Below are 25,162 nucleotides of genomic sequence, written 5' to 3'. Positions count from 1 at the left end.
CGACTCTTTGTGACCCCATGGACTGTAGCCCGCCAGGCTCCTCTGTCCATGGGATTTCTAAGGCCAGAATACTGGCCGTGAGTTGCCATTTCCTCCTCCAGGGGATCTTCCCCACCCAGGCAGCAAACCCACATCTCCTGCACTGGCCGGCAGATTCCTTACTGCTAAGCCGCCAGGGAAGCCTCTGGCCAGTATTATTTATTTACTAGATACTCAATAAACACAAACTGACTGACTAATAAATACCCACCCAAACTCAGACTTGTCTTTTTAGTTACTTATTGAGCAATCTGTAAGAATGCAAACAATGTCAGCCTCAACTACAACATCGCATCTCTCAGGGAAAAAGTCCTTGGTCTGTCTCACCATTAGACTGTGGTTTTACAGATGAAGCTGCTTCTTGCATGTCAATCTCCTCCATAGCATCACTCATCAAATCTCGTAATATCTGTTGATCTGCTTCAGGAAGTACTGGACCACGTGAGGATGACCGACCAACAGAATCTACCTACAGCCAAAAACACTAATTAGAAACAATTGAAAATGCTCTAAACAGCACACTACTTGAAAGTTATTTTATCCTGGAAATAGACCACATTTTATACAAACATCAGAAATAGGAACATATTCATTTTTCCATATTCTACTCAACAGCTGTTACATTTTTAAGTCTTTAGTATCATCGTTTTCACCCCAACGACTGCTGGCAAATAGAAATAAGTGTGTTATCATCTCAATGCCAGCACCGTTTAACTGAATCTTGACGAGGTAATAGATTGGAAGAGAAGAAAGGTGAAAAGCACTGCACTGAAGCTGGGGGAGAAGGGGTCTCTCTGTAGAGGCTGATCTGCTCAAATCTGACTGTTGCCATCACCTTTGAGGCAAAGCCACTGCAGAGCCAAGTCTCATTTCTTGTAACAAACATATACCTAAAGACAGCAGGGGGACTGTATGAGACAGGAGAGCTACTAACTGGTGGGTCACGAGGTTCAACTCTAGCACCAATGCTTACCAATTTATGTTAACGAACCATGGATTCATTAAATCGAAACCATGCATTTAAAATGTCAGCATGACTCTAAAATGGAAAGATTTCATTTGGAAGGGATAATTTAAATAATTTAAATAATTAAATAATTTAAAATAATTTCTAATAAACTGTAGATTAACTTCTATGTGAAATGCTGGGCTGGATGAAGCACTAGCTGGAATCAAGATTGCAAGGAGAAATATCAAAAACCTCAGTAATGCAGATGATACCACCCTTATGGCAGAAAGCAAGAGGAACTAAAGACCCTCTTGATGAAGGTGAAAGAGAAGAGTGAAAAAGCTGGCTTAAAACTCAATATTCAAAAAATGAAGATCAGGGCATCCAGTCCCATCACTTCATGGCAAATAGATGGGGAAACACTGGAGTGTCAGACTTTATTTTCCTGGGCTCCAGAATCACTGCAGATGATGATTGCAGCCATGAAATTAAAAGATGCTTGCTCCTTGGAAGAAAAGCTATGACAAACGTAGACAGCATATTAAAAAGCAGAGACATAATTTTGCCAACAAAGGTCTGTAGAGTCAAACCTATGGTTTTTCTAGTAGTGATGTGTGGGGGTGACAGCTGAACCATAAAGAAAGATGAGCATCAAAGAATTGATGCTTTTGAACTGTGGGCCTGGAGAACTCTTGAATCCCTTGGACAGCAAAGATATCAAACCAGTCAATCCTCAAGGGAATCAACCCTGAATATTCACTGGAAGGACTGATGCTGAAGCTAAAGCTCCAATACTCTGGCCACCTGAAGCAAAGAACTGGCTCACTGGGAAAGACCCTGATGCTGGGAAAGAATGAAGGCAAGAGAAGGGGATGACAGAGGACGAGATGGTTGGATGGCATCACCAACTCAACGGACATGAGTTTGAGCAAACTCCAGGAGACAATGAAGGGAAGCCTGGCACGCTGCAGTCCGTAAGGCTGCAAAGAGTACGACATAAATGAGCAACTGAACAACAAAAAAAAAACTGGAAATTGTTTTTAGAAAGAGAAGTACCAGTAGGAAGAGTATGTCACCAATCACTTTATTATCAACGAGACAATAGCAGGAACAAGGAAACAAAAACAGAAGTGTAACCTAAATGAGGAGTAAGATCAGCCTGAACGAAAGGTAACACGAGGCCTGTCAGATCGTTAGTGGAGATCTATTGACCTAAGGGGGTTGAAAATTCTGTTCACAGAAGAGGGCATGAAGAAGAATGAAAACACTGGAAAACAGAAAACACTAAATAAACTGGACACTGTTCAATCTGGACATAAGAGGGCAAAGAAGTGACAGCTGGGGGCACAGGAAAGCACTGAACTGGGCATCCAAACAGAGGCATATTGTGGCTGTATCTGCTCTTAATTAGGGTAAATTCCCTAAATTCTCTGGGTCTTAACTTATTCATCTACAAAATAGAGATAATAACCTTTAACCTGTTGACTGTGCTGGGTAAGAGGAAATCACACTGAGAAAGCATACTCAAACTTGGATCCTTTCAAACATGAAAGATAGTATCATATAAATGAGTCTTCTGGTAATAATACCAATTCCTGCCATCTACCTTCTCATAGCATTTTTACACACAACTTGCATATAACAGGCTCTCACATGATGATAAATGTTTTCTTTCTTCCCTGAGGACATACAAAAATAACTTAAGTCTGGGAAAACGTATGCTGGTTGAGAAGATGAACGTTCCGAAATCAAGAGCATCAAACAGCAGAAATGTTTTCCCAAAAGGCCCATGGAATTACATTTCTAGGCCCCACTGCCTTAAAACTAAGGAAGAGACAGATGATTTTTCAGTTTCCTTTTTACCCTACAATGCCAAGAAGACCTCGCTAATGTCCCCATGCCACTCATCTGGATGGAATTGGGCGGGGTTAGTGATTTCTAAAGAATAAGGTTGGTGGTTGTACCTTCACCTTTCTTTGAGGAGCTCCTGGCTTCACGTCTGCCTTGTTAGTGGCATGTAAGTCCCCATAGCTTGCAATGTATTGAATTAGATTCATTAGAGCAGCACAAGAGTCTGAGCATGTTCTGACATGGACAACGTCACTCGAACAGTGCAATTCAAAGTGTGGTTCAGTCTGGACAGGACAGAGGGGAAAAAAGGATAAGAACGTTTACTAAAACAAGAGAGAAAACATTTTTGCACAGGTTTACATTAAATAAAATATTATAATTTGTTTTGCCACAGGAAATATGTATTTATAATAACTCAATCTTAATTTTAAAATATTTTATCCATTTCTGACCAAAATTAGGCAAGTGGAAAAAAGTTCAGTATGTTTTTAGCCTCTTCTATAAAATAAAAATACTCAAGTAAAAATATCCATTTATTTTAATAACTTACTTGCTCTCCATCGGAATCAGACTTTACTGCAGTTATGGTTAATTCCAAAAGTCCCATATCCATCACACGAACATAATCTAGAAAATTTTTAATTAATAAAATAACTGAGTATAACTTTCAAAAAATCCTTATCCAACAGACATCTAATAAAACTAGCATTTCTTTAAAATTTGTGGCAGGCAATACTACAAATACTTATAATGGAAATATAGCTTCAACCTACAAAAATCCTACAGTTCTCTTTATTTTTAGTTAGAAACAAAATTTGCCTTATATTAATTAAGTATATATAATTTGATGCATTTCACCAATGTTATTGATATTACAAACTGGTATTACAATATTCAAACTGATAAGACCCTTCAGTTCAGCTCAGTGGCTCAGTTGTGTCTGACTCTTTGCGACCCCATGGACTGCAGCACACCAGGGCCTCCCTGTCCATCACCAACTCTTGGAGTTTACTCAAACTCATGTCCATTGAGTCGGTGATGCCATCCAACCATCTCATCCTCTGTCATCCCCTTCTCCTCCCACCTTCAATCTTTCCCAGCATCAGGGTCTTTTCAAATCAGTCAGTTCTTCACATTGGGTGGTCACAGTATTGGGAGTTTCAGCTTCAGCATCAGTCCTTCCAATGAACATTTAGGATTGATATCCTTTAGGATGGACTGGTTGGATCTCCTTGCAGTCCAAGGGACTCTCAAGAGTCTTCTCCAGCACCACAGTTCAAAAGCATTAATTCGGTATTCAGCTTTCTTTATTGTCCAACTCTCACATCCATACATGACTACTGGGAAAACCATAGCCTTGACTAGATGGACCTTTGTTGGCAAAGTAATGTCTCTGCTTTTGAATATGCTGTCTAGGTTGGTCATAACTTTCCTTCCAAGGAGTAAGCATCTTTTAATTTCATGGCATTATTTCAGAGTTAAAATATTTTAAAAATATTGAGATACAAAAAATAAAACTGCATTCATCTATCCTGCTGCTGCTGCTAAGTCGCTTCAGTCATGTCCGACTCTGTGCAACCCCATAGACGGCAGCCCACCAGGCTCCTCCGTCCCTGGGATCCTCCAGGCAAGAACACTGGAGTGGGTTGCCATTTCCTTCTCCAATGCAGGAAAGTGAAAAGCGAAAGTGAAGTCTCTCAGTCGTGTCTGACTCGAGACCCCATGGACTGCAGCCTACCAGGCTCCTCTGCCCATGGGGTTTTCCAGGCAAGAGTACTGGAGTGGGCTGCCACTGCCTTCTCCATTCATCTATCCTAGATACTGTTTTTTTTAACTCTTACCTCTATTCAAATTTATAGTAACAGTATTACACTTGTCAGACAGGTGTAAAGCAGCTTCATCCAAAATTATTCTGGGGGGAAAAAAAAAAGATAAAATCAAGACCTGAAAAACTAACCTCAAATATATGCTGCATGATCACGTAGTTGTACCATTCTATCTCATATAAATGTTATCAAAGTCATATGAAGAATCTAACTTATAAATGTCATCGAACATTTTCTTTAAAACTCACTGTTTATGAGTAACAAATATTTAAATGGTGTGACTGAGATTAAACATCTGCTCAAATTAATTTTAAATTTTTAGCAGTTTTAATAGATGACCAAATCACAAAGTTTAAATTAGGAAAATAAAGTGCATCAAGTATTATAGGAAGTTTATACATAAATGTTTTAAAAAGTAAACAATCTCAAAAGTTAATTTTTGCCCTAAAAAATGAAATGCAGTAATGAACTGAAGAGATATGACGAATCACCTGAGAAAGAAAAATGGAAAACTCAGATAAAGGAACACGACTAACAGTAAAAGAATGTTGCTTTTAACAAACAATTGAGACTTTCGTTAAAGGGTTTAAATCTCTATTAGTATGTTTTGAACAGCTGCATTCAGTAGACAGTGAGGTTTACATGGTACCTGAGAGTAGAAGATGATTTATCCAAGGCGACACTACTTGAAACGCTGAATGTTTCAACAGTAAGAAGGGATCGGATTGGCAAATAAAGAGGCCTAATATAACACAGAAACAAGAGAACATTAGTCTGTCAAAACAAAAGAAACCTCCTTTAAAGAGCATTTTGAACCTTAACTCTACTGAATACTTTTTTCAAAACTTAGTACATATCTTAAAGAGTAAAACTTTATTTTGCTCCACTTATGAACTCACCTATAATCAAGTGCACAGCTCCAGAGATGAACATGAAAGGTTGTAAATGAAGTTGGAGGATTGTATCCCAGAACAGGTTCATCAGCAATATTCAAGAAGTATAAAATCTATAATCACAAAAATATAAAATGCCCTGCTTTAGAAGAAAAAAAGAGTTTTGATATGATATCCTTAATACCAACATGAAATAAAATAGCTTATAAAAAAATCAACTATTTAGTGAAAAATCATAATGTTAGAAGAAAAAAAAATCACCATTTGAAGGAATTTACTCAAAAAGTATTTGCAAAACTAGGATTTGAAATGAAGAGATTCATCTAACAATCACACTGCTACAAGGATCTTAGAAAAATCATCTCCTATGAAACTAACAAAAGTATGTATAATCTACCATCAACATGATTTTGCTTGGAATAATATTTTTTGAAAAAAAAAAAAATTTCCTAAAGTCTGTTTAAAACTCTCCTTCTGGTTTTCTATAAACCCATTGTTGGGAGAAGTTCCTTTCCCTTTCATTTATACCCAGCTCAGTCTGAAAACCAATCCTCTCACCACCATTTATCCTCCTATATTTCTATCTAAATAAGAAGGTTAGGCTGAATCTCTCTCTTACCGACAGCCAGCAGACTAACCATCTCTCTATCCCCTCTCTAAATACACTTTATGTTTCAGGATGTTTCTTAAAGCATTTAAGTTTAAAACAACTTATTTTCCAAGAGCAAAGAAAAGGTTTCTAAGAAAAATGAACAAGAATTGCATAGAGCACAGTTTTTATTCTCACGTAAAGAAGAGTGAACTTTACCCAAAGTTTCCTCTGAAAAAATATAATTAACCAAATACAGTTATTACATTGGAAATTTATCAAATAAATCCTTATAAATGCCTCAATGTATGTTGTTGGCCTAGGGAATAATTCTGAAACTATGGTACTTGAATATATGGTTATTTAAAAAGGAAAAAAAAAGAATACACAGTTATAAGTGCAAGTCAACACATCATTTATTTTCCTCTATGACAGACACTGTATTGGTCCCTTCCTTTTAATGACAGAAGATAACTCTGTCTTTGAGATGTTTAAGAACCAAACATTAAGGTAAAAAATCAATTACATTCAGAGGTGGTGATAATGTCCTATTTTCTAACATAAGAGGCAATGTTTATATAGGAGTATTTACTTCATGAAAATTCAGTGAGCACTGAACATTTATGATTTGTGAACTCTTCAGTATGTGCAGTACATACTAACAGAGTAAAAAATAAATCAATACATACGTCCCAGCTCTCTTACCTGCTCATGCCAGCTAAGCCCAGAAGGAAGCATTCTATGCTGGAGAGTAGCTCCTTTTAGCCCTACAGCAATGAGAAACTCCTACACAGAACAACACAAAAAGATATGTTTATCACCTACATGATCTTCTAGTTCAAAACTTGAAAAGTTTTTCTAAGAAAACAAATATCTTGTATTTATGCAATCATTTTTATTAGCTAGTAATTGAATCAGCTGAGAGCTGAGAATTGATGCTTTTGTACTGTGGTGTTGGAGAAGACTTGACAGTCCCTTGGACTGCAAGGAGATTAAACCAGTCCATCCTAAAGGAGATCATCCTAAAGGAGTCTTGAATGTTCATTGGAAGGACTGATGCTGAAGCTGAGGCTCCAATACTCTGACCACCTGATGTGAAGAACTGACTCATTGGAAAAGACCCTGATGCTGGGAAAGATTGAGGGCAGGAAAAGAAGGGGAAACAGAGGATGAGATGGTTGGATGGCATCACTGACTCAATGGACATGAGTTTGAGCAAGCTCTGGAAGTTGGTGATGGACAGGGAAGGCTAGGGCGCTGCATCCATGGGGCCGCAAAGAGTCAGACATGACTGAGCGACTAAACTGAAGTGAATCAAATCAGGAACAAGTATTTAATGGTATAAAAGTATAAAATACACACCTTTGTATTGGACTCTGATTTATCAGACACTATTTTAACTGCAACAGACAGCATATTCAAAGTGTCTCCTCCAACACCATCTGAAGAAGCTCGACTGAGGCCATCTTCTTCAGAGGAATAAATAGTAGGTTCTAACCAATGTGGGCGGGTTGAACTAGGCAGTCGTGTTTCTGTAGAAGGAACTGCTCCATCCACTATGCCTATATCCACAATGAGAGGACAATGTAACAGAATGATTACATGAAATTAACTCACAAACTTCTGTAACCCAAACAAAAATCCATGTTCTTCCACTGAACATAACATAACCCTGGAGGCAAAATGACCAAGAACTAGCTTGGCATTAATAATTCATTCTTCTCTACTAATGTTGAAATAAGTGACCATTCAAGTTTAAAAACAAAAAATTGAGATTTGAAATGTCAAGGAAGTTACATTTAAATTGGGAAATCTGATAAACATTAAGAATGTGCAAGTATCCCACTTCTATTCATGAAGTAACACAAGGAATGTGCTTAAAGACCAGTATATTCTATATGTACTACCAAAAGGAAATACCACTTGAGAGAAACTAATCAACTGATCAGTGTATAATAAGATATACATATACCATTTTATGGTATATCCATAAAATGGGCTATTCCTTGGCAGTAAAAAATAATGAAACACTGGTACATTTGGATTAACCTTGAAAACATCATGCCAAGAAGCCAACCACAAAAAATCTTCTATTGTGGGATTCCATTTACATGAAACAGCCAGAATATGCAAATCCCTAGAGAGTGAGAATAAATGAGTGGTTTCTTAAGGCTGGCTTCCCTGGTGGCTCAGACAGTAAAGAATCTGCATGCAATTGAGGCAACCCAGGTTCGATCCCTGAGTCGGAAAGATGCCCTGGAGAAGGGAATGTCTGGAGAATCCCATTGACAGAAGGAGCCTGGAGGGCTACAGTTCATAGGGTCACAAAGCCTCAGACATGACTGAGTGACTAACACTTCTTAAGGCTAGAGGGGACTGCAGGACTTTGGAGGTTTACAGCTTAAGGTTACAGACTTTCTTTTGGGGATGATGAAAATGTTCTCAAGTTGACTATGATAATGGTTACATAACTCTATGAAATACTAAAAACCATTGAAATGTATACTTTCAATGGGTGAATTACATGGAATGTGAATTATATCTCAATAAAGTCACTGTAAAAAAAAAGAACATAAAAGCCAACTTTTAATTTATAGTAATTATTACTTTGCCAGTGGAACAGAACACCCCATGGAAAATAATTTCTAATATCGATTTCTGTTCTCAGTAAATTTTCTTTATCAAGCAAGATTTAAACGTGTCTAGCCAGCAGTGAACAAAACACACCTGCTGCACCCCTGCCCTACCTTTGTGGTAGAGACTGAAGCTGCGGCAGTGAAGACACACGTAGTGCTTGTCGTCAAAGCCTTCATACTTTGTCACACAGAACAACAAGCCGCTGCTGAACTCTAACCAGAATTCACCATGCTTGTTTTCCAACAGATCTCCATTATCTTGCTAATAAGATCAGAAAACACAGAGAAGCCATTAGTTAAGTGCAGAAAAGTAAGAACGACCCTCGAGATGCTCCTTCTTGATTCGGGTTAGGAGGATCTCCCCACTGCGGCAAAGCTGTCTGGTTCCTGAACCATTCAACGTGGCGGTATGAGAAATGCTATGTCACAGCCCTCTTCGGCCAAATGATCCCGTCCTGCATCCTCCTTTACAACAGGGAAATTACTGTTACCACTTCAAGAGTACAACTGGCATGTTTTCCAAAAGAAGGTTCATATAATGTTTATCTTTTGATCTGCCATGAAAGCTAAATTTCCAAAGCTGCTGTCATCATGGCCCACCTCAGAAAACTGACTGCTATCACTCACTGAAACAACCTCAAACCACCTCAATGACTGACTGAGTGTATCATGGCTGTTTTAAAATGAGATGCACTTGAAAATCACTTTAGATTTGTAAATCCTTACCTTTACATCTGTAAACACTGCAATTAACCCATGATTAATACTCAGAAGAACTGAGAGAAAACTCTGTGAGTTCTTGTTCTGGGAGTCTAGTTTTTTTTTCCTACGAGAACGATAATTGGGATCAACAGTAGAAAAATACTGCAAAGTCTCCTCCTCAGATCCACTTTCCTCATCTATGAGAAATAAACGGCACAATTACAGCTGTTCTAACAGCTTATTAAAATAAAAGGGCATTCAAACTTGAACATTATCACAAGAATATTCATTTTTCCTGTTTATTTTTACAAAGAATCAGGTATGATAATAAAAATGTACCTCCTATGTTTTTCTCTACCACTGAACTTCAGACAGTATATATACTATCACTATAAATATAACATTTAATTAATAACATTATTAATAAATAGAAGTGGGAAAATACTATAAGTCAGTAAAAGATATAATAAAACATTGTTATAAATGGGGAACACCAAACAAACATTTTTAAATCCATCAATTTAAAAGGTTACTACTTTGTTTACTGGTAAACCAGGCATTCTAATTCAGAAGAAATCTAAAATATATTACCATAGTGAACTGTAGATTTAAATGGACTAAAACTATCCTTGCTGAAGGTATTAATCAGCTGACTGGCTACTGAAAGCCCAATACCATACGAAATATTTTCAAATGTCTCTACTGGTGAAGGAGCTGTTGGTTCCCATAGCAGCAAATCATTAAAGATCCTATAAAGACAAAAGTTGAAAAATAAATACATAACTCCTACTTCAACTAAAGGTAAACCACAGGATACTCCTTTAAGAAGTCACATGAATAGCAATTTTTCTAAAGGGTAAAATGAAATTTCTCTCAATGGAAAAATAATTGATATACCTTTTAGGGTAGTGAGAAAGGAAGCTGTACAATCACATACCTAGTTAGCTATCTGCCTAGTTTCACCAGTGTTAATACAGATCAAATTACATACATCTGAACGCATTTAAAGGAGGTTTATTAAAAATAAAAACACATAAATAACAAAAGGAAGACTGTTCACGTATATGAAAACACTCTGTAAACTACAGCCTCAATCCTATGGGACAGCCAAGGGAGAATTATTTTCATTTTACACTTGAAGAAACTGCCTCATAAAGGTTAAGTGACCTGCCCAAGGTCACAAAGCTCATTAACGGGAGAGCCAGGACCAGAGCCCAGATTACGTCCAGCTCCCTGCTCAGTTCTTTCCATTGCTCATGGTCTCTAGGGATATCTGCTTTTTCTTTCTTCAACAGAAACCACAGCTTCACTGGGATATTTGTATGAGATGAAGAAGCATATAGAACAGGGAATAAAGAGAGGAAACTCTTCTAACTCACGGAACAGCCAAGTTAATACTGATAACTGCTGGGGTGATACATGTCCAGCCAGGCTAATATCACATCCTACTTTTTGAAAGAGATATTTATCATTTCTCAGATATCCCCAGCCCCACCACTCACCTCCACATTGTCATGAAAACCGAGACTTTACAATGCCGTTTACAAAGATTTTTGTTAGGCCTGGACCCACTGAGTATCCTTCACAGGCATAATGCAGGAGTCGCTGCACCTAGAATACTCTATTTTCTTGTTTCCCTTCCCTAGGCTGTAGCCCCTCAGAGAGAGGACCTTGTGCCTCAGTCATCTTTACACGTGCCGAGCACGGTGGCCGTGACACAGCAGGCACTGAAGGCTTGGAGGGAGGACCAGCGGATGACTCACATGGAAGGACTGCCAAAAGCACAGGCTCATCGTAAAGCCTAGTGTGAATACCATTCAAGGTGACAAGTGATGACGCAACCCTGGCCCCTTCCTGTGAGAAGCCACTGGTCTAGGAACTTCCTGGGCCAACTCCTGAGCTTTTGAGGCCCTAGAAAGTATAAGCCAGGACTGAGTACTGTCACTGTCCATAAACTGCAATCCCCACCCATAAGGGCTCTTTTTGGAAGCATCACTGGGTAAAGAACACCAGACACTCAGGGCAGAAGCACGTCTCATCTCAGACACACAGACAGCGATGCCCACATCTGTTTAGTACACATGTGCCTCATCATCTCTTGGGCACGTTACTCACAGGACAAAGAAACAAGTATCTAAGTCCAGGTCTTAGTCTAAACTCCTATATGAAGAAACAGTGAAAGTATAAAATGAAGAATTTTCTCAGGAAACTTTCCTTTGCCTTATTCCCTACAGCTATAGGTTAAAGAGAAATTATTACTTGAAATAAAACCTGGAGTTTGTAGTATGAGGCCTGCAAACCTAAGCTTCATATGATTTTACTGTTTTCATGATTTTACATTTTGGTCTAAACACAGTCTTGACATCATTAATACATAAGATGATGTTTTAAATCAAGAAAGGAAACATTTAAAATATTTAGAGATATCACCGTGGTTTTGTGGCTATGAGCCTGAAACATAATGAAAGCTCAGTAAATATCTGATTTAATAAACTAGGTAGAGAATTTTTTGTATTCTATTCTAAAGGACTTTTGACATAGGATAAAAAAAAAATCTTTCTGTATCTAAGACTATCTTTCTAAGAAGAATCAAAGCACTGAAGGGATGCACGCTCAGTCACTCAGTCATGTCCAACCCTATGACCTCATGGACTGCAGCCCACCAGGCTCCTCTGTTCATGGGATTTTCCAGGCAAGAACACTGGAGAGGGTTGCCATTTTCTCCTCCAAGACTAAAGGAATAAACCATTATTTTAAATGTATGCAGTAAAGGCAGAGTTGGTTATAATTCCTGCTCAGAAAGATATTTTTAAATTTTATATATAGTAAAGGGCATTACTGAGACATTTAACAAAATGTTAACGGGGTCTGAGAGTTAGATGTTAATGTATAATATTAATTTTCTCATTTGATGGCTGAACTATGGTTAGGTAGAAGAATGTCCCTGTTTGTGAGAAATACACATTCAACTGCTCAAGGCTGAAGGGACAGAAACTCAGCAACTTACTGTCAAATGGTTGAGAGGATAAAAATCTCTTTTTACTGTACCTGCAACATTCCTATAAGTTTGAGAATATCTGAAAATTTTTAACATAAAAAAATGTAAATACAAAGCCAAATGAAGGGCAAAGAATTCATACTCTGAGTAACGGAGATGTGTGATTTCTATGATCCAGAGGGTGGGAAGACTGCAGTATTTATACAACCCTAGGGGCCTGGGAGACAGAGAAGTGAGCAGAGTGAGAGAGAACAAAAGCTCTCTTAATAAGCAACCCTACCTAACCAGCTCCCCAGATGAACAGATGATCTCCAGTTTCCCGATTTACCACCCCACCTGCCAGACCGACAGGCCCCCCAGACACTGCCTGTCTGCTGCTGGTGGGCAGCTCCCCAGCCCACCTAAGAACGTCTGCTCCCAGAGCTGTGCTGTATGCCTGGTCTAGTCACCGATGACTATATTCCTTGTGAGTCACCTTGGGTCCACTGCATTTGGCCCCAGATCCACTCATACCAGCTATATGCAATTGTAAGCAGTTTAATTCAATACTGTGCTAACTGATGACTTTTAAGTATACAGAATGAAGGGAAAACATCTTAAAAACCTGAAAGGATTCTGCACTCAGACTGGCTTGAAACTATTTTTTCTCTCTACTTTAAAGAAATTGAAACTGATAGCTATAGCCAAAGCCTTGGGTATACATCAAGCAAAAAAATTCTAACCAGCGGCTCATAATCAAAAAAGGCCTGGGCCTGTATTTTAAAAGTGGCAAATGAACAAATATTTGTAAATGCAATGTTTCAGGTATGTATTACAATTTTGATGTCCCAATTTAATCTGCTCAATCAATGCAGAAGGAGACAGAAGCGGATGAAGGCCTCTGACCTCTGGGCTGGACCTTGCATTAATTGTTTCATTTTGCTCAGTCTTAGCCTTGCACATTAGTTAGTTTGGGAGACATTCCCTAGCCAAAAAATAAGGAGAGTGATCTAGAGATCAGTGGTTTCCAAACTTTAGATCATGTATAAATCCAAATCCTATTTGGCACTAAGTAAATCTACAGCGGGCTTCCCTGGTAGCACAATGGTAGAGAATCCACTTGCCAAAGCAGGAGATGCCAGAGATGAAGGTTCGATCCCTGGACTGGGACGATTCACTGGAGGAGGAAACAGCAGCCCACTCCAGTATTCTTGCCTGGGAAATCCCATGGACAGAAGAGCCTGGCAGGCTACAGTCCATGGGGTCACAAAGAGTTGAACACAACTGAGTGACTGAGTACACAAACACGCAAATCTATAGCAGAAACAACAGCCTGCAGTTTCTGAAGATTAACAAAAATTTGGACAACTTGTTTACATGTGGGAAGCTACAATAACAGACACTAAAGGACATCTTTTTTTCTAGAAACCCACATGGCCACCTTTCCACTATGCCAGAGTGGAGGGGAATGACGACAATAATAGAGGACTACTGGGTGTTTACTCTTTGCCAGGCACTGTTCTCAGAACTTTCCAAACGTTATACCATTTAATGCTGCAAACCAGCCTCTGAGGCCTGTACAAGTATCACTGCCATTTTACAGGTGAGGAAACGGAGCTCGTGGGGACTAGGTAAACTGTCCAAGATCTTCATCTATGATCTTTCTACTCTAGAAGGCCATTTATTTCAAAATACTTGCTTGGTATATATGTTTAAAGGTATTTAAATATGGTAAATTTAAGTTTTTATACACAAGTTGTAAGTTAAGAGTTTCTAACAAGATGTGTGTGTGTGTGTTTTAAACTCTCAGGAGGGACACTTCTTGTACAAAGACTCTAGGACTCTGATTCTACACCAGTGTCTCTTGGCCCTCTATCCAAGTATCTTCCAACTCTTTTCACATCACTGTCGGTTCAGTTCGGTTGCTCAGTTGTGTCTGACTCTTTGCGACCCCATGGACTGCAGCACCCCAGCCTTCCCAGTCCATCACCAACTCCTGGAACTTGCTGAAACTCACGTCCATTGAGTCGGTGATGCCATCCAACCATCTCGTCCTCTATAGTCCCCTTCTCCTGCCTTCAATCTTTCCCAGCATCAGAGTATTTTCCAATGAGTCAGTTCTTCATGTCAGGCGGCCAAAGTACTGGAGTTTCAGCTTCAGTATCAGTCCTTCCAATGAACATTCAGGACTGATTTCCTTTAGTATTGACTGGTTTGATCTCCTTGCAATCCAAAGGACTGGCTAGAATTAGAAGCTCTAACTTATAACCTGTGTATAAAAACTTAAATTTACCATATTTAAATACCCTGAAACATATATACCAAGCAAGTATTTTGAAATAAATGGCCTTCTAGAGTAGAAAGATCACAGACCCTGAAGAACTTGGATAATTTACCTAGTCCCCATGAGCTCCGTTTCCTCACCTATAAAATGGCAGCAATAACCTGTAGAGGCCTCAGTGCGTTGTCCTATCACTGTGCACAGAGGCATTTTCTCAGTACTCTGTGGTAAGGGGACAGAGGGCAACCAGGCGACCTAGGGTAGAGGGAGTAAGTGCTTCACACACAAGAACCCTGTTACCAGACACACTGCTTAGGAGATGCTACTGTGACAACAGCCCACCACACAGTACTGGCTCTACAATCAACACCATACACAGTGCGCTGCAAGAGTCGACAACATTGAACAGGAAAAGGAAGAGGGAAGAGGGAACCAGGGAGGTGGGGTGGCAGAGAGGCAGGAAAGCTCAACCCCAGAGATTTAAGCAGATATGCGTAACTCACCTATTATAAAGCTTCTCATAAAAGCTTTTATTAGGCAGTGTTATATGAATATTGGGTAATGTAAGTTCCAGCACATAGTGAGAATTGCTGATTGCTTTATTCTGAAACTCTGTCATTTCTACAGGGTCTCCTGGCATCACCATCTAGAACATAACAGTTTAGTGGAAAAAAAAAAAAAGCATCAAATAACCATTTTATATTTAAAAGAGTAATAGTATCTGTTTATCCTACCCATATGAAGTGGTATGTGAGCAAATAAATAAGCATGTAACTTTTAACCAAGGGGGGAAAAAAAAGCATGTATTATTCAATTTTGGAGCTAAAAATCTAGCAAAAACCGTATACAAAGTATTTAAAAAATAAAGCACTAAAACCATGGCTATCTGACAGACGGCAAACCTGTTGTTGCTTGCTCACACTTTTACTTTACCTGTTCATTTTCAAACATTACTCTACGGGAAGAGAAGGGAGACGGGGCTGGCCTTCTCAGATCACAGACATCCTTCAGGGAATGAGCGCCTCCCTCCTCTTCCTCCTGATAGTGGCCATCACTTTCCTCTTCCTCCTCAGCTGCTATTCTCTCCAAAATGGAATGCATGGCTGGTGGGTTCACTTTCAGTACAATTCTGACAGCAAAGAGGATTTTAAAAAGCAAGATCTAAGTGTAAACTGCAAAACTAACTTGTGTACAACTAACACAAAGGCCACTGATTAAATCATTAATGACAGGCGTAAAGTTTGATTATGTCGAATGTAACCCACTCCTGTAATCTTAAAAGTGGAATTGATGAAATAAGCAAATAAAAGAAAGGCATTAACATTTCACACTTGGATAACTGGAAACACTCATCTTTTGAGAATAAAAGGGATATTCAAATTTTCATTAACAAAGTTACAGTTACCAAAGGGGTAAGGAGGTGGGGGAGAAATAAATGAAGAATTTAGGATTAGCAGATACACACTAATATATATAAAACAGATAAACATCAAGCTCCTACTTATAGCAAGGGCAACTATATTCAATGTAATAAATTGCAATGGAAAAGAATATGAAAAAGAATATGTGTGTGTGTGTATACCTGAATCACTTTCCTGTATACCAGAAATCAACACAATATTATAAATCAACTATAAATCAATAAAATTTTTTAAAATTTCATTAACAACTAGCACATTTACCTTAGAATTCTATTTATTATCATTAAACCAAATCCTACATGCCAGCTATTTGGGTATCGTGGAAAACTCGCATACCTAAGAAACCTCATGTTATATAAACTGCTCAAATGGAAAAAGAAGAGATTGGTTGGGGAGTATTTTAGAACTGCAATAACAAGAGTAATCTTCCCCTTTAGGAATTTCAGTAATAAAAAGCTAGTGTTATTGGGGGTGTTTTGTATTGCAGCTACAAACCCCAAACATCAGGAGCTAACAGTTTTGGAAGACAGGCGCTTCTGTCCAGATAAGGCCAGTCCTTTCCTAACCCGCTGTGGCACATCACTAGCACAAGGCTCTGTGGTCTCCTTCGCACCGCACCGGCCCGCGCCATGAGGCACGGCACTCTCAGACAGAACCGCTCTGCTACATCTACAGCAGTTTCCTCGGTCTTCCTAAGAAGGCGGTGCCAGTTGCACTAGTTATAAAACAACTGCTTCCTAATCTATAGATATCCTAATGTGAACTGTGCTTTCAGATTACCTAACTGAAGTAGATTCATTCGTGATGAACACTCCCGGTCATTATCAGCCATGCACTGACATGCCTGTCCTAAGAGTCTGCCAGGTCTCATACACACGGGTGGGGGTGTAGAAGGCGGCAGGTAGAAAAATGGCACAGGAACGATCACAACTGTTTGCTTTGTTTGTTTCTGGCTGCACCATGTGGCCTGTGGGATCTTTAGTTCCCCAACCAGGAAATGAATCTGCATCCCCTGCAGCGGAAGTGCAGAGTCCTAACCACTGGACTGCCAGGTGAGTCCCATGATCGCCATGATTTTTTACTCATACTCAGTTTTCTTTATTCACATACTCAGTTTTCAGTATAATAAAGGATCATTCCTGCTGCTGCATTCCTGCTAAGTCAGTTCAGTCATGTCTGAGTCTCTTCAACCCCACGGACTGTAGCCCACCAGGCTCCTCTGTCCATGGGATGCTCCAGGCAAGAATACTGGAGTGGGTTGCTATGTCCTTCTCCAGGGGATCTTCCCGACCCAGGGATCAAACTTGCATCTCCAGCAGCTCCTGCACTGCCGGTGGACTCTTCACCACTGAACCACTGGGGAAGCCCACTATCAGGCTAATTAATTTTAAAAAATCATTTCTCCTGCCTAAGAAATCTTGAAGCAGTAGTTCTCTAAATCCAACTGCACACTGGAATCACCAGGTATACTTTTTTCCCACTGAAGTATAGTTGATTTACAATGTTATGTTAATTTCTGCTGTACATCAAAGCAATTCAGTTATACACGTACATGCATTCTTGTATATTCTTTTCATTATGGTTTATCATAGGATACTGAACATAGTTCCCTGTGCTATACAGTAGGGCCTTGTTGTTTATCCATTCTATATATAACAGAATCTGCTAATCCCAAGCTCCCACTCCATTCTTCCTGTATCCCCCTCCCCCTTGACAGCCACAAGACTGTTCCCTGTGAGTCTATCCTGCATCCTAGGTAAGTCCATCTGTGTCCTATTTCAGATGCCACATCTAAGTGATACTATATGACATGTCTCTCTCTTTCTGACTTACTTCCCCTTAGTATCTGAATCTCTAGTTCCATCCACGTTGCTGCAAAGGGTATCATTTCATTCTTTTTTATTGAGTGGTTGATGGTATACAGGTGGCACATCTTTTTAAATCCATTCACCTGTCTACGCACACTGAGGCTGTTTCCATGTCTTGGCTATTTTGAATAGTACTGCTATAAATATATCACCTGGTATAATTTTTAAACTATACTGATACACAGGCTCTATCTCAGAATCTCAAGGTGGGGCCCAAGAATCAGTGTTTTGCAAAAGCTCCCCAGATATGAAAACACTTTCCTGAAACAACCACTGACTACAAAATTCATCTGACAATTAACCAAACGGTACCTGTGTAATTTCTCTTCTACTAAAGCCCTTTATAAAAATGAACTACTTTTAGAATGGTTAATGATTCTTTTGTCCATCTAATTAGGCTAGGTAACCTGAGGCCAGAGAACATACTATGTATGTCCATCTCAGTCAGTTTTCTCACAGTCACCTCTGAAAAGGAGTACTCACTAACATATTTTTAATTTTTCCATTTTCCTCTGGGTTCTCTCATCAAGGCTGGATACTTTTAGCTTAAATTTATGGCCAAAATGTCCATCAAAAAAAGCTACAGTAATTTATTTTTAAAAGGGAAGTCTCATTAAATGCATGTGTCATATATACTGGCTTACTCACCGTGGCCAGTCAAAGTCATCTGATGACGTTGTATCTCCATCTCCTCCACTAGCCACATGGAAAAACTTAATAGATGGTTCTCCTTTATCTTCCTGGAATGACCCTAGTAAAACAAGACTGATTAATGGAAATGGATTTCTTCTCCCAGACTAAGAGAAAAGATACTTGCTTCCTCAGATGAGCACAGATCCTCTAAATCAGGGACATGGTGCGGCATTAAGTTCGACAACATGTATTCGTTTCTGCTGCACATGTACACATGAGGAGACAGGATGAGCAGATAAATTAAAGATGCTATATTCTGTACAAACTCAAATTCTTATGCACCGATGGTTAACCAATGGTGTAAGGTGTGTAATCATAACATATTAAATATAGCAATTGCCACTTGAGTGTCACTTATGATCATTCTACATAAAAGTTTATGCTGTTAATCTAGGAATGCAGAGATAATAACTACATTTCTAAATGTTTATTTTGACAAGCACTGTTTAAGATACCTCTTCACAATAACCTCATATATGCTTTTTCATTCCATTTTACCAAGAATGACTTTCCACCAGAACAACGAGTTTCTTATCACTAAAAGATAAGGGAAGATTCTAGATACCCCTTTAAAGGTCTTTTCATGAGATGATAATTGGCAACAGTCACTACCCTGCTTATTTAACTTCTATGCAGAGTACATCATAAGAAACACTGGGCTGGAAGAAGCACAAGCTGGAATCAAGATTGCCAGGAGAAATATCAGTAACCTCAGATATGCAGATGACACCACCCTTATGGCAGAAAGTGAAGAGGAACTAAAAAGCCTCTTGATGAAAGTGAAAGAGGAGAGTGAAAAAGTTGGCTTAAAGCTCAACATTCAGAAAATGAAGATCATGGCATCCGGTCCCATCACTTCACGGGAAATAGACGGAGAAACAGAGGAAACAGTGTCAGACTTCATTTTGGGGGGCTCCAAAATCACTGCAGATGGTGACTACAGCCATGAAATTAAAAGACGCTTACTCCTTGGAAGTTATGACCTACCTAGATAGCATATTCAAAAGCAGAGACATTACTTTGCCAACAAAGGTCCGTCTAGTCAAGGCTATGGTTTTTCCTGTGGTCATGTATGGATGTGAGAGTTGGACTATGAAGAAGGCTGAGCGCCAAAGAATTGATGCTTTTGAACTGTGGTGTTGGAGAAGACTCTTGAGAGTCCCTTGGACTGCAAGGAGATCCAACCAGTCCATTCTGAAGGAGATCAGCCCTGGGATTTCTTTGGAAGGAATGATGCTAAAGCTGAAACTCCAGTACTTTGGCCACCTCATACAAAGAGTTGACTCACTGGAAAAGACTCTGATGCTAGACGGGATTGGGGGCAGGAGGAGAAAGGGACGACAGAGGATGAGATGGCTGGATGGCGTCACAGACTCTATGGATGTGAGTCTGAGCGAACTCTGGAAGTTGGTGATGGACAGGGAGGCCTGGCATGCTGCAATTCATGGGGTCGCAAAGAGCTGGACACGACTGAGTGACTTAACTGTACTGAACTGAAAGATATGTAAAACTCAGACAGAACAAGGGAAGGAAAACTGTAGCCTACAGAGAAGGAGGCGAGCAGAACAGAAGGGGGTGAGGTGGCAGGAGGATGTCGTGGTGGAGGCTGAGAGGGTTGGGGTGGTGGACATGGGGAGGGGGCGGGCAGAGGACAGACTGTTTAGGAACCACAGAACATGTCACTCCAAGTCCATATATTGTCTTCATTAGCTGACAAAAGCAAAGTAATACGGGAAAACTTAGAACAGACTACACAAAGAAAACTCACTGGAGATTGGTATGATGGTTCAAAGTTCAAGCTCTAGAATGAGACTTGGGTTTGAATCTTGACTGTGCCATTTACTACACTGACCTTGGGAGGTACCTCTTAAGAAATAGGCAGATTCCTCACATATGATAAAAATAATTGGAAATAACAAGCCTCCTGTAACTATGATGATTAAAGGAAACAAAATCAGGTGTGTGCAGTGTTCAGCACATAGCAAGTACAGAGTGACAGTCAAAAAATTTTGACTACTGTTAACCCTACAACAAGAAAAGTGGTAGGTGGTACTGAAAGGTAAGCTACTGGAGCAACTTAAGTCCGTGCACCACAACTACTGATCCTGCGTGCCGCAACTGCTGAAGTTCACGCACCTAGAGCCTGTGCTCCACAAGAGGAGCAATCACAACAAGAAGCCTGTGTGTGCACCCCAGTTAGAGGGCAGCCCCTGCCCGTCACAACCAGAGAAAAGCCCATGCAGCCATGAAGACCCAGCACAGCCAAAAATAAGTAAGTCCTTTTTAAAAGTAAGCTAAAGCACTATTACTCACAAAGTGAATAAATTCTCATGCACTACAGTTTCTTTTAAAAAAGTGACCTATATCACATTTGTATACAATAATGGAAAACAGTTGTTACTCTTGTTTTCTAACATATGTCCTTTAATTTTATTATATTTAGGGACTGTCATATCCTTCTTTGGAGAAGGAAATGGCAATCCACTCCAGTATTCTTGCCTGGAAAATCCCACGGGCAGAGGAGCCTGATAGGTTACAGTCCATGGGGTCACAAAGAGTCAGACACGACTGAGCGACTTCACTTTCACCATATACTTCTTACTTTAAGTTTCAGTAGCAACTGTTTTTATTCTGACTCTTATATAGACATGGTCAATCTTACCAACTAGTTCTCTGAATGTAAGTTCCAATTTAACTTGTTCAGGGGTTGATCCTCCTAGGAATTCAGTTTTAAACTCTAGATCTGTGAATGCTAAATGAAGAATCTCCTTCTGAAGTGACTTCTTAAACCATGGTCCTCTCTCTTGATCTGATCGAAGATCAGGTATTGGGAAGCGAACAGAAAGGTTTAATGTTGGTGTGGCAACTTGTACTGATACCCGGCAGTTTGCAGGATTATGTGAGTCATCTAGAAATACTTCAGTGAAAGCTTTGTGCTGAAATACAAAAACATCAAAAATATGCCAAAATGTTAAATTAAGCAAATGAACACAAATGACACTGGTATTTAGCATTACGATGTATACAATCACTATTTCCTCATTTAGGTTAATGCACTGAAATACAATTAATATTACTATATTACTTTAGTGTAATGAAATTTATAATGCAACAGCTACCAAAAAAGTCAGAATTATTGGCAAAAGTTACACCCTCATATAAAGAAATAATTCAAATAAATACTGAGCCAAAGTGAAGATGCAGGTGTTTTAGATGTATATAATATTTTACTACAGACTAAAAAAGGGGCAATGTGTAAATTAGCTTATCAAAAAACTCAGTATGATTAAAAATCACTATAGAACCAAGCATTTAGTCTGAAGGATTTCCCCACCAATGTGCTATTTCAAAGACTCCAATGTAAAATCAGGTGAATTACGCCAAATGCAAAGGCCCATTCCTGATTCATCCTTGTATTTCCAGAACTAAGTCCAAGCCTGGCACATCAAAGGTTTGAAATAAATATTCCCTAAATGACTCACTCTGAGCTCCCATCTATCTCAAGGATATGACCCCATCAGAAGACCCTTAGAAGCCCAAACATGCATGCAACATTGACTTAAAGCCACATTATAATAAAACAGTCAAAGTACATGCCTTTCAGATAAAAGTCTATTCATATCTTTTTCTCTGCAATGAATTACAACTTGTAAAGCTTTAGTCCAGAGTACAGTGTAGATGATAACACTCCTCAATTTCATGGATCAGTCTCTGATAGCCTAGATTAGAAAGTTCTGCTTTTATACTAAGACCGGATCTGATTCTTTCTCTCCCCTATTATGACTTTCATCTATTAATCTCCACTCTCAGCAAAAGTTGCTCAAGAGAGTAGCACTGAAACATGTACATTGCCATATGTGACACAGAGAGCTAGTGGCAAGTTGCTGTATAATACAGGAAGCTCACCCAGTGCTCTACGACCACCTAGAAGTTTGGGAGGGGGTGAGAAGGAGGTTCAAGAAGGAGGGGACATATGCATATTTATGGCTGATTTACGCTGTCGTATGGCAGAAACCAACATAATACCATAAAGCAATTATACTTCAATTTTTAAAAAATTTTTAATTGCTTAAGAGATTAAATCATCATTCCAATGCATCTATGGCTAACAGCAAATACAGACACTAACCCACAGAACTTAAAATAACTAGCAACTGTTGGCAAGAAAAGTTAAAGAATCTTGATTTAATGTGAATACCCACTGATAATTAAGGGAGAGGCAATACACAGAAAACTATCTTTTCCTTTTAGCCAAAGTTGTCTCTGTTTGTGCATACTCCTAAAATTCCTAACAGACATCTTGCAAATCTGACTTACCTGCTTTGCTTAGAAAAGACACCAGGCACCAGATCTAAGTAAAAGTGACACAGTGTGATGCCCAGTAACACAGTGTGATAAATGATGCTCCCATTCCCAAGAGTATATCCTACATGACACGGGCTGCCTTTTATAGGAGATTCAAGTGGTTCACTATAGGCGTGAACAAATGAAGCTTTGTGAAGGTATTATAGTCACAGTTTATAAAACTCAGATAAACACAGAAAGGAAATCTAATTCTACTATTCTATTGTAATCGATGCTCCCGAATGGTATATATTTCCATTCAGTCTTTTTCTATATGATCTTACTTACACATTTATAATAGAAGTTTATGTGTATTCTACTTTTTTCACCTTTTTTCACCTCATATTTCTTTAGGAGTCTTCTTCCTGTTGCTATACCCTCTTCGTAACCATCATTTAAAGAGGCAGCATAAAATCCCATTCTGTACATGATCACAACTCATTCAGCTATTCTACTACCTAGACATAAAAGGTGCTTCCATTTTTTTCATTATTACATATAATGCTATTTTAATAACAAGTGGTACTTAATCTATTAAGACTACTTAACTCAGAAATCATCTCAATAAGTCTATTAGCTAGTTATAATTATGATGAGTATTTGCAACTTTTGAAATACTTACCAAACTAATATGCTTATTATATGAAGTATACATATGTGATGCCATCATCTCCACTGTAGTGAGTTTCTGCGGTTGAAGCAAGGAATTTAACCTGTCCACAATACTGATATCCAGCTCACAAAACACTGGATTTAATTTAACCTGTAATTCTGCCTTCTGAGGAACGGAACTAAGTCTTGCTTGACTACCCTTAAAAAAAAGAGAGAGAAGAAAAAGAAAGAATTAATATGATCACTGATAATTCCATAAAATTAAATCCTTGTGATTATGATACAATAGACATCAAATGAAAATTTACCAGTGGTAACCACACAAAAAGATCTCTTACCTGAGGTCCTTTATTCTCAGAATGCTTATAATGAAGCTGAAGACACACAGGGAGGTGAGAATCAGTTCGTTCTTTGGAATGGAACATCAAAAGCTTAAACAAAGAGGAAGATAAATGTACAATATTAAGAAGAATTAACAGAAAGTTTTTTGAAGTTGGAAAGGCTGGTTTAAGCTTCAGTTCTGTCGCTTACTAGCAATATGACTCTTACACAAACTAGTGAGCTTCTGCAATCTTCAGCATCACATTTGCAAAATGTATGCAAGTGTTCAAATAAAACACATCGAAAAAAAGTCACCAGGACAAGGTAAAAGCAATAAAAATGCTACTTTGATAGCTTTTAAAAGTTTCTCTAGGACATGCTTTTAAGGACAGGGGAAAAAATCAGATTAATAATAAATGAGCACAAGATATTCCACTGTGCCTAATATGTGCACAGTGCTTAGCATTCAATAGTATTTGTTAAATAATAGAATTCTTCTAAAATTAAGCGTTCTTGCAAAATGAGTGAAATTAAATCATTTGTCATAAACCTGTCTGACTCTAGAACAAGTCAACTCTAAAGATGTAACACATTCCAATAGTGGCCTTGAATATCACACTTAAAAATCTGTTTCCCAAAAAAAAAAAAAATCTGTTTCCACAAAACACAAATGCAAACACACACAATAAACTTCTGCTGATACAACTTCCTATGCCTTTTTAAGAAAATCACTGCTGTTCACACAATTCTTAAAAAGCAAGACAGATGTAAAGAATAACCGTAAAGGAAAAGTATCAGCATTTACCTCTGTATAGTGAGGAGGAACAGAATGAGAATCAGTCGGAAACAAGCATTCCAAAAGTTCCATTTGCCCAATGGACATATCAGTACTGAAATATCGGGAAGCTGATCTTTGTCTTTGTTCATAGGACACTTTGATGCCAGTGCCTATAAATCTGTCATAAAAAATGCAGCATTTGAGAGTTTCCGTATAATTCTAGATTAAATGATGTGTCAAAGAATACTATAGAGCTATTAATGCCTACCTGTGCTGCCAAGTTCAAACAGTCAGTAATAACTAATATTCTTAAGGATATTAACCAGAAAGATTGCTTCAAATTCCCTGTTCCCTGATATAAGATAAAAAATCATATCTGTTG

The 25,162-nt window shown here is 38.7% G+C and overlaps 1 protein-coding gene across 2 annotated transcripts in view; it reads right to left on the bottom strand.

Annotated features, from left to right (window-relative positions):
• The window catches only part of ATG2B (autophagy related 2B), a 77,671-nt gene that overhangs the window by 26,378 nt on the left and 26,131 nt on the right, over nt 1-25,162 (bottom strand). Inside the window, exons 12-29 of one of the 2 annotated variants that reach the window (XM_040257084.1) lie at nt 24,808-24,958; nt 24,020-24,112; nt 23,692-23,880; nt 21,388-21,661; nt 18,681-18,783; nt 15,677-15,872; nt 15,247-15,389; nt 10,077-10,234; nt 9,510-9,682; nt 8,895-9,045; nt 7,510-7,709; nt 6,853-6,933; nt 5,565-5,671; nt 5,315-5,407; nt 4,681-4,751; nt 3,390-3,466; nt 2,959-3,123; nt 367-508 (exon numbers count right to left, since the gene is read on the bottom strand). In XM_040257084.1, the coding sequence (XP_040113018.1) occupies nt 367-508; nt 2,959-3,123; nt 3,390-3,466; nt 4,681-4,751; nt 5,315-5,407; nt 5,565-5,671; nt 6,853-6,933; nt 7,510-7,709; nt 8,895-9,045; nt 9,510-9,682; nt 10,077-10,234; nt 15,247-15,389; nt 15,677-15,872; nt 18,681-18,783; nt 21,388-21,661; nt 23,692-23,880; nt 24,020-24,112; nt 24,808-24,958 (2,567 nt within the window). Of the gene's footprint in view, nt 1-366; nt 509-2,952; nt 3,124-3,389; nt 3,467-4,680; nt 4,752-5,314; nt 5,408-5,564; nt 5,672-6,852; nt 6,934-7,509; nt 7,710-8,894; nt 9,046-9,509; nt 9,683-10,076; nt 10,235-15,246; nt 15,390-15,676; nt 15,873-18,680; nt 18,784-21,387; nt 21,662-23,691; nt 23,881-24,019; nt 24,113-24,807; nt 24,959-25,162 lie in introns of both variants that reach the window. The other variant, XM_040257082.1, reaches the window with a different exon arrangement.

Source organism: Oryx dammah, unplaced genomic scaffold (assembly GCF_014754425.2).
Source record: "Oryx dammah isolate SB20612 unplaced genomic scaffold, SCBI_Odam_1.1 HiC_scaffold_16, whole genome shotgun sequence".
NCBI lineage: Eukaryota > Metazoa > Chordata > Mammalia > Artiodactyla > Bovidae > Oryx > Oryx dammah.
The sequence above is the reverse complement of the archived record's forward strand: the minus strand, read 5'-3'. Positions and strand labels throughout refer to the sequence as shown.